The 13,358-nt window shown below is 38.3% G+C and overlaps 1 protein-coding gene across 2 annotated transcripts; it reads left to right on the forward strand.

Moving 5' to 3' along the window:
* Positions 1-1,148: 1,148 nt before the first annotated feature.
* Positions 1,149-10,732, forward strand: LOC119557708 (solute carrier family 46 member 3). 2 transcript variants are annotated; one of them, XM_037870588.1, is made up of 5 exons: positions 1,149-1,494; positions 7,202-7,592; positions 8,324-8,725; positions 9,180-9,923; positions 9,984-10,732. In XM_037870588.1, exons 2-5 carry the CDS (start codon positions 7,225-7,227, stop codon positions 10,273-10,275), a joined length of 1,806 nt encoding a protein of 601 aa, XP_037726516.1. In that variant the 5' UTR covers positions 1,149-1,494; positions 7,202-7,224; the 3' UTR covers positions 10,276-10,732. The 2 variants fall into 2 exon arrangements, with proteins under 2 accessions (XP_037726516.1, XP_037726517.1); XM_037870589.1 differs by having other exon boundaries at positions 1,149-1,483.
* Positions 10,733-13,358: the final 2,626 nt, after the last annotated feature.

A 13,358-nucleotide genomic window follows, 5' to 3' on the forward strand; every position in this document is an offset into this window, starting at 1 on the left:
GAATGCAAAATGCGGAAGTATTTATTGAATAATTTTAAATCTTGTTTACCAAAATATAGCTGCGTTTTAAAAGTCTTAGTAAATGCTCTTTCCTTTATAATACCAAAATTTATTGATCTTTCTAAAATAAATTAAAAGAAGCCGTTATTGACAATGGTGGACTACATTTTAAAGGGGATCAGTGACTTCCAATTTGACTAAAGAACAGGTTTCGGGGGGAATTTTTATTTGGTTGTTTTTCATAATTTAAGATGTGCTATCCCGTTTATATAACCTTGCAGAGGGTATTATAATTTCAGTCAGAAGAATGCAACGCAAAAACAGAGACATTACCGACCCTATAAAGTATATATATTATTTATTGACATCACTACACGGATCGATTTAGCCATGTCCGTCTGTCCGTTCGTCTGTCCGTTTCTTTACAAAGGGTATCAGTTTTGTACTATGGGGTACCAAAAAGGTATTCTTTCTAGTCGTATATAAGTCGGAATGGATTTAAGTCCCATGAAAAGTATCAAAAAAAAAAAAAAATAAATTAAAACAAAAAAATGTTTATATTTTATTTTTCACTCTGAGGTATGGAGGACTACTATTTAATAGAAAAGATTGATAAGTAAATGAAAAGTTAATATGAAAAAAACTATAGCTTGGTATTTTTTTTTTTATCTTACAAAATTTTTAAGATATCGAATTTTAAACTATAGAAAAATCCGATTACTCTATCATATAGCTGTTATGGGAACTATAGTTCCCTTTTTTTAAGAAAAGTTGCGGCTAATAAGGTATTTGTATTATATGATTTTAATAGTATGATATGGTTCTAGCTGCAAGGCTATACAGACTTTAAATTGGGCCTTCAGTGCCGATGGGGTTAGCGGGAAAAAAGGAGGATGGCTGGCGATGCCACCTGTGGGCCCACCTGTATCTCCGCTTTCTGTTTCGCTGTGTGCGTGTGTGTGTTTCCCTCGGGCTGATCGTACCCGTACCGCCCAACCGCCCAACCGCCCACCGACCCACACCCACAGCCGACGACTCGCAATCTGCCGACGCCGACGGCAGCGGCTTTTTACCGTGCGGCGGCGGCGGCGGCGGCTGCCCAGCGGAACTCATCAAATTCAATGCGAAATATTTTAGTCGCCGAGTTCAGCTCAACGCCGATGGTTTAGACACTGAACACCGAACACTGAGCACTGAAAGCCACCAGCTCGTTAAGCCGAAAGTGGCGTCTGAATAAATACAAAAAAAATAAAAAATAATAAAAATAAATATAAATAAAAAAACACAGAAGGCACCGCTCTCGTTCGCTGTACATTGTACACGTACATGGACTTTTAATTCAATTCCCATTACCATTCCAAAAAAAAAAGAAAGAAAACGATCCAACTGCAATTGCAGCCGTGTCAATGTAGATGATTGCCAGCAAACAGAAACAAGCGGCGATTAAAAAACAAACAAACTAGTCGAAAGGAGGCGAAAATCAGTGAGTCTCAGGTAAAGCTGGAAAATGGGAAAATCAGTCGGGGATTTCCTAAAGTGTACAATGCACAGATACAAATACAGATACAGATACATGGCTACCGTTGCTCGAACAATTGCTTACAGCATCCGAATATGTATCTCCAACTATTCCCCCATGTGTGTGCGTGTGTGTGTCTTTCTCTTTTACTAATTTTATTAACGACATGTAAATTAAATCAAATCCGCTTGTTTGAACATATTTCGCTTTCCAGTGCGTCCCTTTCGCATAGGGTTGTCGAAAATATCCAAAATATAGTGTATTTATTATATCTATAGTTACCCGAAAAGTGGGTGGTGTGAGTAAAGGATTGTCATGTTTCAATATAATATTCAAGCTGATCCGTTTTTATAAGGGTATTAAATCATAACTCGACTATCCATAATTTTTTATCCAAGTGAAAGCTGTGAAAATATTGTATCTATTACAAATAGTATCTTTTTTTCCCTATCCCATAAATCAAAAAATTACTTTTCCTTCACTCATGGATTTTCAGAAACCATTCTTCGAATTGCATTATATTAAATGGTAAATTCTATAAATCTGGATGATACCCTCTTATAAATAATCAGCAAAACAGCATAATATTATTTATTTTTTAGTGGAAAATTTCGGCAACCCTTCTCTTAAATCTAAATTCCAGTGACAATCTCGTACCATCCCAGGCGATTTGTCAAGCCCAATTAATTATAATTATGGCCTGAAATCGTATTTAATTTATTCTAATTTCGGTTGTTTTCACATTTTCTGCGGCGGTTTCTGTCTCCGTTGCAAAATGAGATCCGTGTTTTGCGCTATTGTTTGATTGCCCAAATTAGTGGTTCGTTTATCATTATTTTGATCGCCGACGAATAGAGATTCGTACCCGTTACTCGGATTGTACATATTGTATTCGTGCCCAAGAGAATACAAGATGGAGATAGAAACATTTCCGATTCTAAAAGGCTGTTTTGTTTTGCCCGATAAGATCCAACTCACGAGTTTTCTGAAGATCACGGAGAAGAAATTCTAATTTTCCACTTCCAAAGCTCATAAAATTGGTTTAAGAAGAATATATTTTATAAAAACGAGTTTATATAGTGGGTATTTTATAGTCGAGTCACTCAACTATAGCTTTCTTTATTTATTTTTTTCAAGTTTTGTTTTGCTAGTCTGTTTCCAGAGCATCTGCTTACTTTTTTTTTTGGATTATCCGGAACTTCCGCGATTTGCAAACAGGTCTGCAGAGAAAAAAATACATTTTTTATATAATTTAAAATAGCCCTAATAGGTACATATGTAATGTCGCCTATTACAAAGGTTGAAATTGTTTTCTGTGCACACGATATGATTCCAGCTTGCGTTCGTGTGTCTAAATATTTTTAGCGGCTAATTTTACCATTGAATTGTGCATAAATAAATCCGAGAAGAAAAGTTTTTCTTTTTTCGCCAGCTAATTGTATTTAATTATTTCCAATTTAGTGGCCCGACTAAAGCAGAACTTTGTTTGTGTCACGGCCAGACTCCGGTGGGCCGTGTATCTCTGTATCTTTGTATCCGTATCCGTGTAGCGTCGCCGTATCTGCGATTCCACACTCATATATCTAATTGTATCTGTCATAGACATGCAATTAATAACGTAAATGGGTAATTTGGAGCGCCATCGCTTGTTCGATTCGCTTGTGTGAAAAGTTTTGTCAAACGCGGCCGGAAATGAGCGAAGCAACATTGGGAAAACGGCCCGAAAAAATCAAACAAAGATTAGAAAATTAAATAATAGCACAAAAATGGGGGTATGGGGTGGAAAAAACGATAGGCACTCGCCAAATATTTGGTAATAATCGTTGTAATTCCTCTGTCATTTGTTTTATTCACCGTGATTCACATCGTGGGAAGAGTCAAAAAATTGTTTTTTTGCGGGGTGAATTTTTCCACCCATGTCAGCATGACATTTCGAATGTTTAGGTAAAATATTATAAGCCCGAAAAAAACGTTTTCCCATTAAACAGTTCTAATTATAGCTTTTAATTCACGCACTTGTGATTTCACAATAAAGAGATGAGAGTTTATTATGGCTAGTTTTTGTCATTTCAAAGCTAATTTAAGATTTGATTACTTAAGTGACTAGTGTTATTAACTATAAGCTCCAGTTTGTTTTACTAGGAATACTTTTAAATAAATAAATAATAATAGGTAAAAATAAAGGAAACACTAGTTTAATATTTATATATTTCTACTACAGTAATATCACAACTTCACTCTACATTTTTTTTTTCACATTTTGAGATAACTTGTACTTGATGATTAAAATATTAACACCATTTTGAGTTATTAATAAAAATGGTGCTTAAATTTTGGGGCTGCCTAAAAACAATATTTTACAATTTATATTAAACTATCAAAGTGATCTCTGGAAAAAATAAACCATTTGTCTACTTTTATAAAGAGTTAACAAAATCCAGACGACTGTGATTGAATGATTTAAAATTTTAGACCATTATAGCTATTATAAAAATAAAATAATATAAAAAATTAAAAATAAGGAAATATTTTTCAGTTAAGGATCTTATATTGCCTTATCTTTTTCTCAGTGTCCCACTCCTAGTTTCACATAGTCAGGCAGTGGAGACCATCTGAACAAATGCTTCCTGAATTTGCACATGGCCATAACCATCGATTAGGCTGGTTAGTATGCACCTCGTGGAGTACCGGTACCCACCTTATGGATATGGTTATATGGCGATATGTTGATTGGTGGCCAAAACGCTGTTGACGTGACCGATCGACGCGTTGGCCCCAAGTGACCTCAATAGCGTTTCTTCCTGCTTTAATTGGGTTCAACGCACGTCTGATTGAATGGCATTGGATCATTGCAAAAAATGCAGAAAGTGCAGACCTCAAGATCTACTCGATTTCCAATGTTACGAGCACTCCAATGACGATTCTCCAAAATTCATGAGCCATAAGTTAAGATTCAGGGCAGAATTTGGGATTAAAGCTGAGACGTTTTAAATGCATTTTTGTGAACATGTCACGCTTTAAGCATTAAGCGTTGTAAAACACAATGTTTTAAGCCTCAAAAGTATAACAAAATAGATAGAACTGGTCATTAAACATGTCCGAAAAATCATTGTAAAAGCTAAATGTTTGCTTTTGTATTTTTATTATTTTCAGAGTAGTTCTGGTTAAATGATTTAGGTCAACTAAGCGACGTTTTACTTGGGAATAACTTGAATAAACCTTTCTATTTATATAAACAAAAGACAAAATAAACTACTGAGTGACTCGCATTCGATCATTGTTGCTAAGCTTCACTGTACACCAGACATCCAATTCTAAGTGTGGACTTTGTTCGCAATAGCTTTCTATGTGTTTTCTACTCTGCGTCATCGCTCGACGGAAGTTGGAGATTAAAACGGTCAGTGCTGCACTTTATGACCAAGATGCTTGGGTGTGTGTTCGTGTGTGATCACCTGTCAGGGTCAATTAGCTTTGCCTAATTTTGGCTAATTTTAGTTTTGTGCTAAAGTCGAAAGTCGCTGGGTTCGCTTTGATTAAACTGAAAGTGGAAAATGCAAAAACCACTAGTAGAGGGAGCTTTCCTCACCATAAAATAGTACATTTAGGAGATTTAAAATATTTTTAAAAATAATTAGGGCTTTGAATTTTTTAAAATCATTTCTTCACTTGCACCTACTCTATCATAAGAATTTTTGGTAAAAATATAGAAGGTGTAAGTATACAAGTTCTGGCAACCAAGATAACTACCGAAATTTCAAGCCTGCACTTTGTATATAGATGAAAATGTAATTATTTTATATCACCCATGTTTGATTACCCATCTCCCATGCGTTTCAATATCATTATCTACACCCATTGAGGTTCCTTAATAATTTACATATCGCCTTGGGCGAGAATTCTCTGCGATAAGGTTATTGCGCCTGGCACGTGAAGTTGGGGGCGGTGGGGAATACGTATGACATATAGACGGGCATATGCTTTAAGCCAAAATGTGGCAACAATTGTGTAAACACTTTTAACGAACAAAAACAAATGCACTAAGCAAAACAATTAAAAGCCACAACGCAACAAAATGCGAAACAAAAAGGCAGGTGAAAAAAAAACCACGAAAACGTCGTCGTCGTTGTTGTCTGGGATTTCCAAATCCCAAGGGGGGCTGATAAAGCTGCAGAACCGGAGATTTCGTTCCTAGAGATCGGAGTTCCACTAATTACGTTTTGCAATCGAATCGGCATGACAACCAGAAAGATGCCGGGGTTTCCACTCCGAACTAACTTCATTAGCGGATGCTGAAGTGGGTTTTCAAGAGATAAAAGAGGGGTACTAGCAGGTGCTTCAAGTTCCGATAAAAAACCCCCCCCCAATGAGTTAATGATAACACTACAACCTTCGGAAATCGCATGTTGACGCTTCACTTTGATTGACTTTGACTTCGACAAGTGAAATGCTGACACCATTTAAAAAAAGGGTGAACAACACTTGCTTGATTTACTTTAAAAGTCAGAAAAAACAAAAGCAAGACAATATTTCATGAATTAATATATTATGTCATATTTTGGATGCCATGAATTTTTTTAAGAAATCTAGTCAGTTAATCAAAAAAAGAAGGTGTCATAAGGCCTCAAGCAATGTAGTTTATAGAGGGTAACAAATTTGCCCTTAATATCTCATGTAGATCTAAAGAAGATTTCTTTTTAAAAATGATAATGATAATGATGTCGCTCTACTTTGATTGATTTTGAAATGCTGACACAAATTAAAAATAGGGTTAATCAAACAGAAATCAATTTATAAACATTCAATGCCATTTATACAACCAATAAATGTACTCTAAGTAATGACCTTAAAATTTGTACAAAAACATTAGGGCCAACTCAAAATTCCCTAGAACAATCCGGGGTAATAAATTTAAAATTGACACGATTTCGTAAATGTATAATGAAGCAGCGCAATTAAAACAAGGGTGGCAACTGTGGTAATAAAGCCAGATAAAAGATTAGCAGCGCAAAGAACCTTGTTAATGGGCCTTTAATTAAATTTATCAATTCCGTGTTTATGACAATTCGCGTTAGATAACAAAAGCAAATTAAGTTTTGGTGAGGCGAGACTGAATTGCCCCCGAATAACGCTAGGAATTAAACAAACCATTAAGAAGGTTACTGGCCTTCATTTAAATCTGTTTGATTAAAGACACAAGTTTGGATTCAGATAAAAATGAGACATTAAAAGAATAGTGATGGACATCTGTCCTACATATATTTTAAATTTTTTTCAAGAGGGGATAGAGTATTGAAATGTCTGTCAGACTGTTTATTTCTAGTCTCATTATTCACTCAGTTGGAAATCTATTAATACAGATGTTTCTCAATTTTTAATTTATGTTGATAGGTGTAAACAGTTAAAGTTAAGTTCAATAACTTTGTGGGAATATTTATTTGAAATTTAAATGATATTGTTGTTCTACTTACCTGCACTTACCTTGCTTCTAGCGCACTCTCTTATCCCATATATTTGTTTATAGGTTATACAAATGTGATGGGTATTTTATAACAATATAAATAATTTAATTAATGAGTATATGAATTTATCTCGATTATGGGTTCTCATAGGGCCATAAAATAGGTTTATATCATTAAAAAATCTTTATAAAATTTATTTATAAAATATTTTTTTGATTTGCAGATCCTTTCTACTCCGCTAGCAGGATGTCACCCAAGGACGGCAGCCTGGGCGATGCCAAGTTCGCCAAATACACGGTGAACCATGAGCCACCGCCACCTCCTCCGGCGACGACGATGACGACACAATCCACCGCCGTGGACAAAACGATGGCCAAGGAAAAGGACAATGGCACAACGACCCCGCCCGCGAAACGCTCCTGGCGGGAGAAGATCCGCCTGGTGGCCAACAACGTCACCGTGGAACCCATCCTGGCCGCCTACATCATGCCCAGCGTGCTCTCCAACCTGGCCACCCAGAACCTCAACCTGGAGAAGGCCTGCCGGGTGAACATGGCCTACGGGGACGAGGTCTGCGATGCCCTCACCCGCCGCCAAACAGCCAACTACACACTGTAAGTCACTAAAGTCTTTAGTAAGTGAAAGTCTACACCATATAGCATACCATACCATACTATATACCTACTTAAAATATTATTTCTATCATTGACAACTTAAAATTGCTTACAAATGTGCCCAAAAGTATGCATTGAAATATTGTATATCAGAAACCCAAATTACTCTTCCGTTGGCATATGCTTTTAGGCACTTCTTTTTATATTTTAGAAAACAATACCACAACCCTTTCATTTTTATTCGGGTTAGGTTATTTAGGAAAGAATACAAACTAAAATTAAAAATAATTAGACAACTACCATATAATCTTATATCCATATAATCTTATGAACCATTTAATCTTATATCTACATTCATAAAAAAAATTGACATGGATAAAAATCAAAGCGGAAACATTTAAATTCAAAATGAAATTAATGGGTTCTTCAATAGCTATAAGTTTAATCTGTTTGATGTTTGATATCTTTGTTCGAATATTGTCAGAAATTAACATGGATAAAAATCAAGGCGGAAACATTTAAACTGAAATGAAATTAATGGATTTAATCTGTTTGATGTCTGATATCGTTATTCTTTTTAAACACCTTGGGAAAAGAGTGTATACAAATACAAAATAATTAGATTATCTGTCAAATTGATGCCTAAAAAATAATTTTAACTTAAGAATACTTTACCCATTCTTTAAAGTTAAGTGTTGACCAGGTTTTTGAAATATTTCCTCTTTTTCCAGGGAGGAGGAGACGGTGCAGCAGATGGTGGCGCGGATGGCCGCCTGGAAGACGGTGATCCAGTCCCTGTTCCCCTGCCTGCTGATCCTGTTCTGGGGATCCTGGAGCGACCGCCACCGCCGGCGGAAGCCCTGCATCTTGATCCCAGTGGTGGGCGAGTTCCTCGGCGTGGTGGGCCTCATGCTGTGCGTCTACTTCGAGAAGGCGCCCATGGAGGCGGCCGCCCTCACGGAGGCCATCTTCCCCTCCCTCAGCGGCGGCTGGTTCACCATGCTGATGGGGGTCTTCAGCTACATAGCGGACATCACCACGGAGGAGGACCGCACGCTGCGGATCGGGATCCTAAATGTCTGCTTCTCGGTGGGCGTGCCCATCGGAATGGCCTTCAGCGGAGTCCTGCTCAAGTGAGTCTTGATTAGCTTTTCTCTATACAATAAATGGGTAGAAGATTAAGGAAAGACAGTAACTAATATGAAAATTGGGTGCTTATAAGCTCAGAAGAATTACGAACGTAAAAAAACCAAGATCAAATGTTCTAGCTTTGAGAATTCGTGTTTTCTTATCTATTCAAGAAGAAACGTTCTTGAAATCAAGTTGAAATTATTCTTTATATTGCATTTCGAGATGAAGCATTCTTAATAGAGATAAAATAAGTCTTGAATTTGTTTATTGAGGTCATAATATTATGAGAGATAAAATAAGTCTTGATTTTGTTTTTTCGTGAGTAAAGCATTCTTGATATAGAGAATTTGTGATTGAATCGATCGAGAACGGCTATTTATTCCGGTTGTAGTGTTAAAATAGCATTTAATATTCAAATAATATTAATCGAATATTACATTCCAATCTTCTTTCCAGGCAAATTGGATTCTATGGTGTATTTTCGATCTCGGCCGCCTTCTACGTGATAGCCTTCGTCTACGGGTTCTTCTTTTTGGAGGAGCCGGTGGCCCGGCCGGAGAAGACTGCCGGGGAGCAGAAGAGCCTGCTGGCGGACTTCTTCGACAGGGATCACGTGGTCCAGACCTTCCGGGTGGCCTTCAAGAAGGGCGAGAACCAGCGTCGCAAACGGGTCATCCTGCTGATGATCGTGGTGATGGTGATCATTGGTCCGCTGCATGGTGAGATGGCTGTGACGTATTTGTTCACTCGATTCCGCTTCAATTGGTCAGAGGTGGAGTTCAGTTTCTTCTCGACCTATGCCATGTTCACGGGTCTCATCGGAGTGATCTTCTGCGTGGGCGTGCTGTCGCACAAGCTGAACATCGATGATGCCCTGGTGGGCGTTTTGTCCAGCACCTCGAAGATCCTGTCGTCCTTCGTCTACGCCTTTGCCACACTTCCATGGCATATGTATCTGGGCGGATTGGTTGAGATCTTCAATGGAACGGCCTTTATTGCGATGAGGTCTATAGCCACCAAGCTGGTGTCCAAGGATGAGCTGGGCAAGGTGAACTCGCTGTTTGGCGTGGCGGAGGCCTTGATGCCCATGGTCTTTGCGCCCATGTACACCACTCTGTATGCGGCTAGCCTGAGGGTACTGCCAGGAGCCTTCTTCCTCCTCGGCGGCGGTCTCACCCTGTTTTCTGTGTTCATATTCCTGTAAGAGTGATCTCTGACCTTCCCAGAATTGTTATAATATTAACTGAATCTCTTTCCCAGATGGATGTACCGCTTCCAGGTTCGCCAGCGCCGGAAACTGGCCTCCTCGGATGCGGAAAGCGCCTCCGTCAAGGATCCCAATGGCAATATCAACGCCATTGAAGCTTTGGTTTTGGCCAGCGAGGGCAAGGGCCAGATGAACGGCATCATCGCCAATGTGATACACGAGTCCCTGGAGCATGCCGATCCACCCACTAACACCAGCAACGCGGTGACCTCGCGACCCCAAGAACCACGGGGCATTGAGAACCAAGGATTCATCCAGGAGGAGGTCAAGGTCAAGGATTGTTAGGCGAGATGAGAGCGGGATCAGCGTATTATATCCCATCCTCATGTACATACTCACATTCCGCTAAGGGAATCGGGATCGGGAGTGGGGAGAACCGGAAAGTGATTCGAAATACCAGGAATTTCTAGTGCTAGTAAATCGATTCGATGCTATTAAATTAAAATTGATACAAAAAATACTAGATTACAAAATGAAATGGATTGAAATGCTACAATATATATTGGACCTCCCGCTTTATTCTTGAGCCCATACCCAATCCCATTCCCAAATCCTAATCCTAAACAATGTGTACAATTACATATATTATTTTTTTTTTATTTAGCCGTATGTTTCTAAATGTATTTTCGTTTTCGTTGTAATTATCTTATCCTATTCCAATTTGTAATTTTTATAATTTCCTTTTTTTGCCTAGCTGTAAGGAGTGTTAAGAAGAATTTAATAAATGTAACTTTGTCCGAAATGGGTGGTTGAATTTTATGCAGGAGGATGGGGGTCGTAGTTCAAAAAGCGTGACATGGCATTTCGCTGTTACACTGGCTAACAAAATAACTATTTGATTGAGAAATTGATATTGTAAAATGTTTCTGTTTCTGTACACTTAACAACATCGAAGTTGTTTGATGAACTTCTTATGAATGACATGTTAATAAAATTGTTTATGAATTTTCTACTGATAAGAGCCTTGCTGCTGTCATTGGTGAATTGCTGATGACATTCTAGCTGCTGTCATCTTTGAATTGTAAGTAACAGCAATTTGCTGTCATCGATGAATTGTTGATGACAGCCTAGCTGCTCTCATCGATGAATTGTTGATAACAGTCTAACTACTTTCATCGATGAATTTTTCAAGCCTCCTAGCTGCTGTCATCGATGAATTGTTATTGACAGTCAGCTGCAGTCATCTATGAATTTGTGATGACAGCCTAGCTGCTGTCATCGATGTTTTCTGTTGAAGGTGCGATCGTCACTAGTTTTTTACATCGTTAAGATGTTTTTTTGCTTAATCAAAAATATATAGAAAACATCAGACTTATAAAGTTCCACACCACTGAAATTTTTATTTTGCTTACTAGTCTTTTCTGAAATTGTCATATATTTGTAATTTATTATAATCGATTTTAGCAAAAAAGAAGTGCAAGTTCTGGTAAATAAAATGTAGAAAATATGTGATCCATAGAGTTCGACTCCATTTAAATATGTATTCTGTTTGCTAGTGTTTTTGGATTTCGTAATCAGTGTCGCTGGCAAACAATTACACACACAAATGGACTAGTTGGCGGGTTAAATGGAGTCCTGGCCGCGAGCCTATCGCTCTCTTCCTGCTCATAAACAGGATGCCAGGAATCCGGGACACGGGGACGAAGGACGAAGGACGCAGGATATCAGACTGCGGACACGGGGCACTGAACAATTGGTTTGCTCATGTCGCTGATAATTGTCGATTACGTTGCACAAAACGGATGCGTTTTGTATCTGCCCCTTGTTGCATGTAGGTATGCAGCCATATAGCCATTGTTGCTCTTTTTGCGGCATCTCCCTGAAAAGGTTCCGAGTGCATTAACTGTGTGATAAGTCCGGAATCGCATGTGCCCTATCGTGTAAAATTATTGTGCAGGAGGGCCAAGTTAGTTGTGTGTGCGCCAGTTCAGGCAGGAAATTCCGACGATCCCAAATCGAATTTTGCAAAAACGGTCACAAAATACAATGATTTCATTAAAATCATCCGTTTGTATAGCGCAAGTATATTCGTACTTTTTGTATTGTCTGGTATTTTCTAGATATACCTATGTATATGCAGGAAGCCTTCTTAGAGTTATAGAAATAAAACTAGATTTTAAATTATAAAGGTTTTAGAAAATTTCTCACACAATTCAATATAAGGTATCCTAAAAATAATAGTAGAAATAACCTTTTCGACCTCATAAGTTATATAGTCATCTTAGAGATCTCGGGAACCATAGGCCCTAGAGAATTAAACATGATAATGATTTATTGAGAATAATATAATCTAAGGAATACTTAGCTGGAAATATATCATCCAATATGTGGTGATTTAAAAAACAATCGAAGAAAACCCTGTTTCCGACTTTATAATTTATATCACCATCTTTAGAGATCTCGGGAACCATAAGACCTAGAGACTTAAGATTAAAGACACAGATTAAATGAGAATAATATAAACTTTGAAATATTTGCTTGCGGTATCTTACTAAATAATCGTTAAAAAGCCTTTCCGGCCTTATAAGTTATATAAACATAGAGATCTCGGGAACCATAAGACTATACATGATATTCCTTGAGAAAGAGGAAAGGGTATTTGAAAGGCACTTGGATTTTAGAAGCCATTGCCATCTGCTGCCACATTATTGCTGGTCGGGCATTTTTGTTTTTGGCAACTGCATGTGGCACGTATTGCACTTGACAGGACTTTCGGTGGGCGTGGCAGGGGCAGGTTTCGGCTGCGACTGGCATCAGCATTTAGCAGCCTCCGCTTTCGTGGCCTTTAATTACTTTTTCGATATGCGGACGCCCCCCCCCCCCATCTGAACTCACTCACCCACAATGGGTTTCTGGATTCAAGCCAGTTTCCTATTCCTTCCAACTTGTTGGCCATATAGTTTTAAGCCAGAGAAAAGCGTACGGCACCAACATGTTGCAGCAACACGCACACTCAGTGGAAATTTGATATCGCCCCATTTGTGGGGCCTTTGTTTTCGCTGCCTTTTCCAACTTGTTCAAGATGATCCGTTGACCCATAAATAATTGGAGTAAACAAAGCCAGCGCAACGAATTCGAGTGTGAAGTGGGGAGCAACATGGCCATAAATCAGTGGCCAGCTGCATTTAATCTGGCTTAAACACGCATTTTCTTGACAATTTCACAGTAAACTGTTCATTAAACATGTCCCGGTGCTTGTTTTCGGGGAATGAATGGATCACTCTCCATAATTAATACCCTATTTTCCTGCTCACCCACCAGTTCGGATATAAATCAAAGAAATTCTATCGGTTAATCAAAGCCAAAACCAAATTCAAATCCAAATCCGAAGGCGAAGTCAAGGGGGGCTAAAAGCTGTCAACCAAATG

Source organism: Drosophila subpulchrella, chromosome X, assembly GCF_014743375.2.
Source record: "Drosophila subpulchrella strain 33 F10 #4 breed RU33 chromosome X, RU_Dsub_v1.1 Primary Assembly, whole genome shotgun sequence".
Classification (NCBI taxonomy): Eukaryota; Metazoa; Arthropoda; class Insecta; order Diptera; family Drosophilidae; genus Drosophila; species Drosophila subpulchrella.

What these genes read in the sequence shown, in the direction of transcription:
- LOC119557708 (XM_037870588.1), top strand. Translation starts at nt 7,225, where the DNA reads ATGTCACCCAAGGACGGCAGCCTGGGCGATGCCAAGTTCGCCAAATAC. An exon ending in TTCAGCGGAGTCCTGCTCAA is followed by an intron (nt 8,726 to 9,179) that starts GTGAGTCTTGAT and finishes TCTTCTTTCCAG; the next exon opens with GCAAATTGGATTCTATGGTG. An exon ending in TTTTCTGTGTTCATATTCCT is followed by an intron (nt 9,924 to 9,983) that starts GTAAGAGTGATC and finishes TCTCTTTCCCAG; the next exon opens with ATGGATGTACCGCTTCCAGG.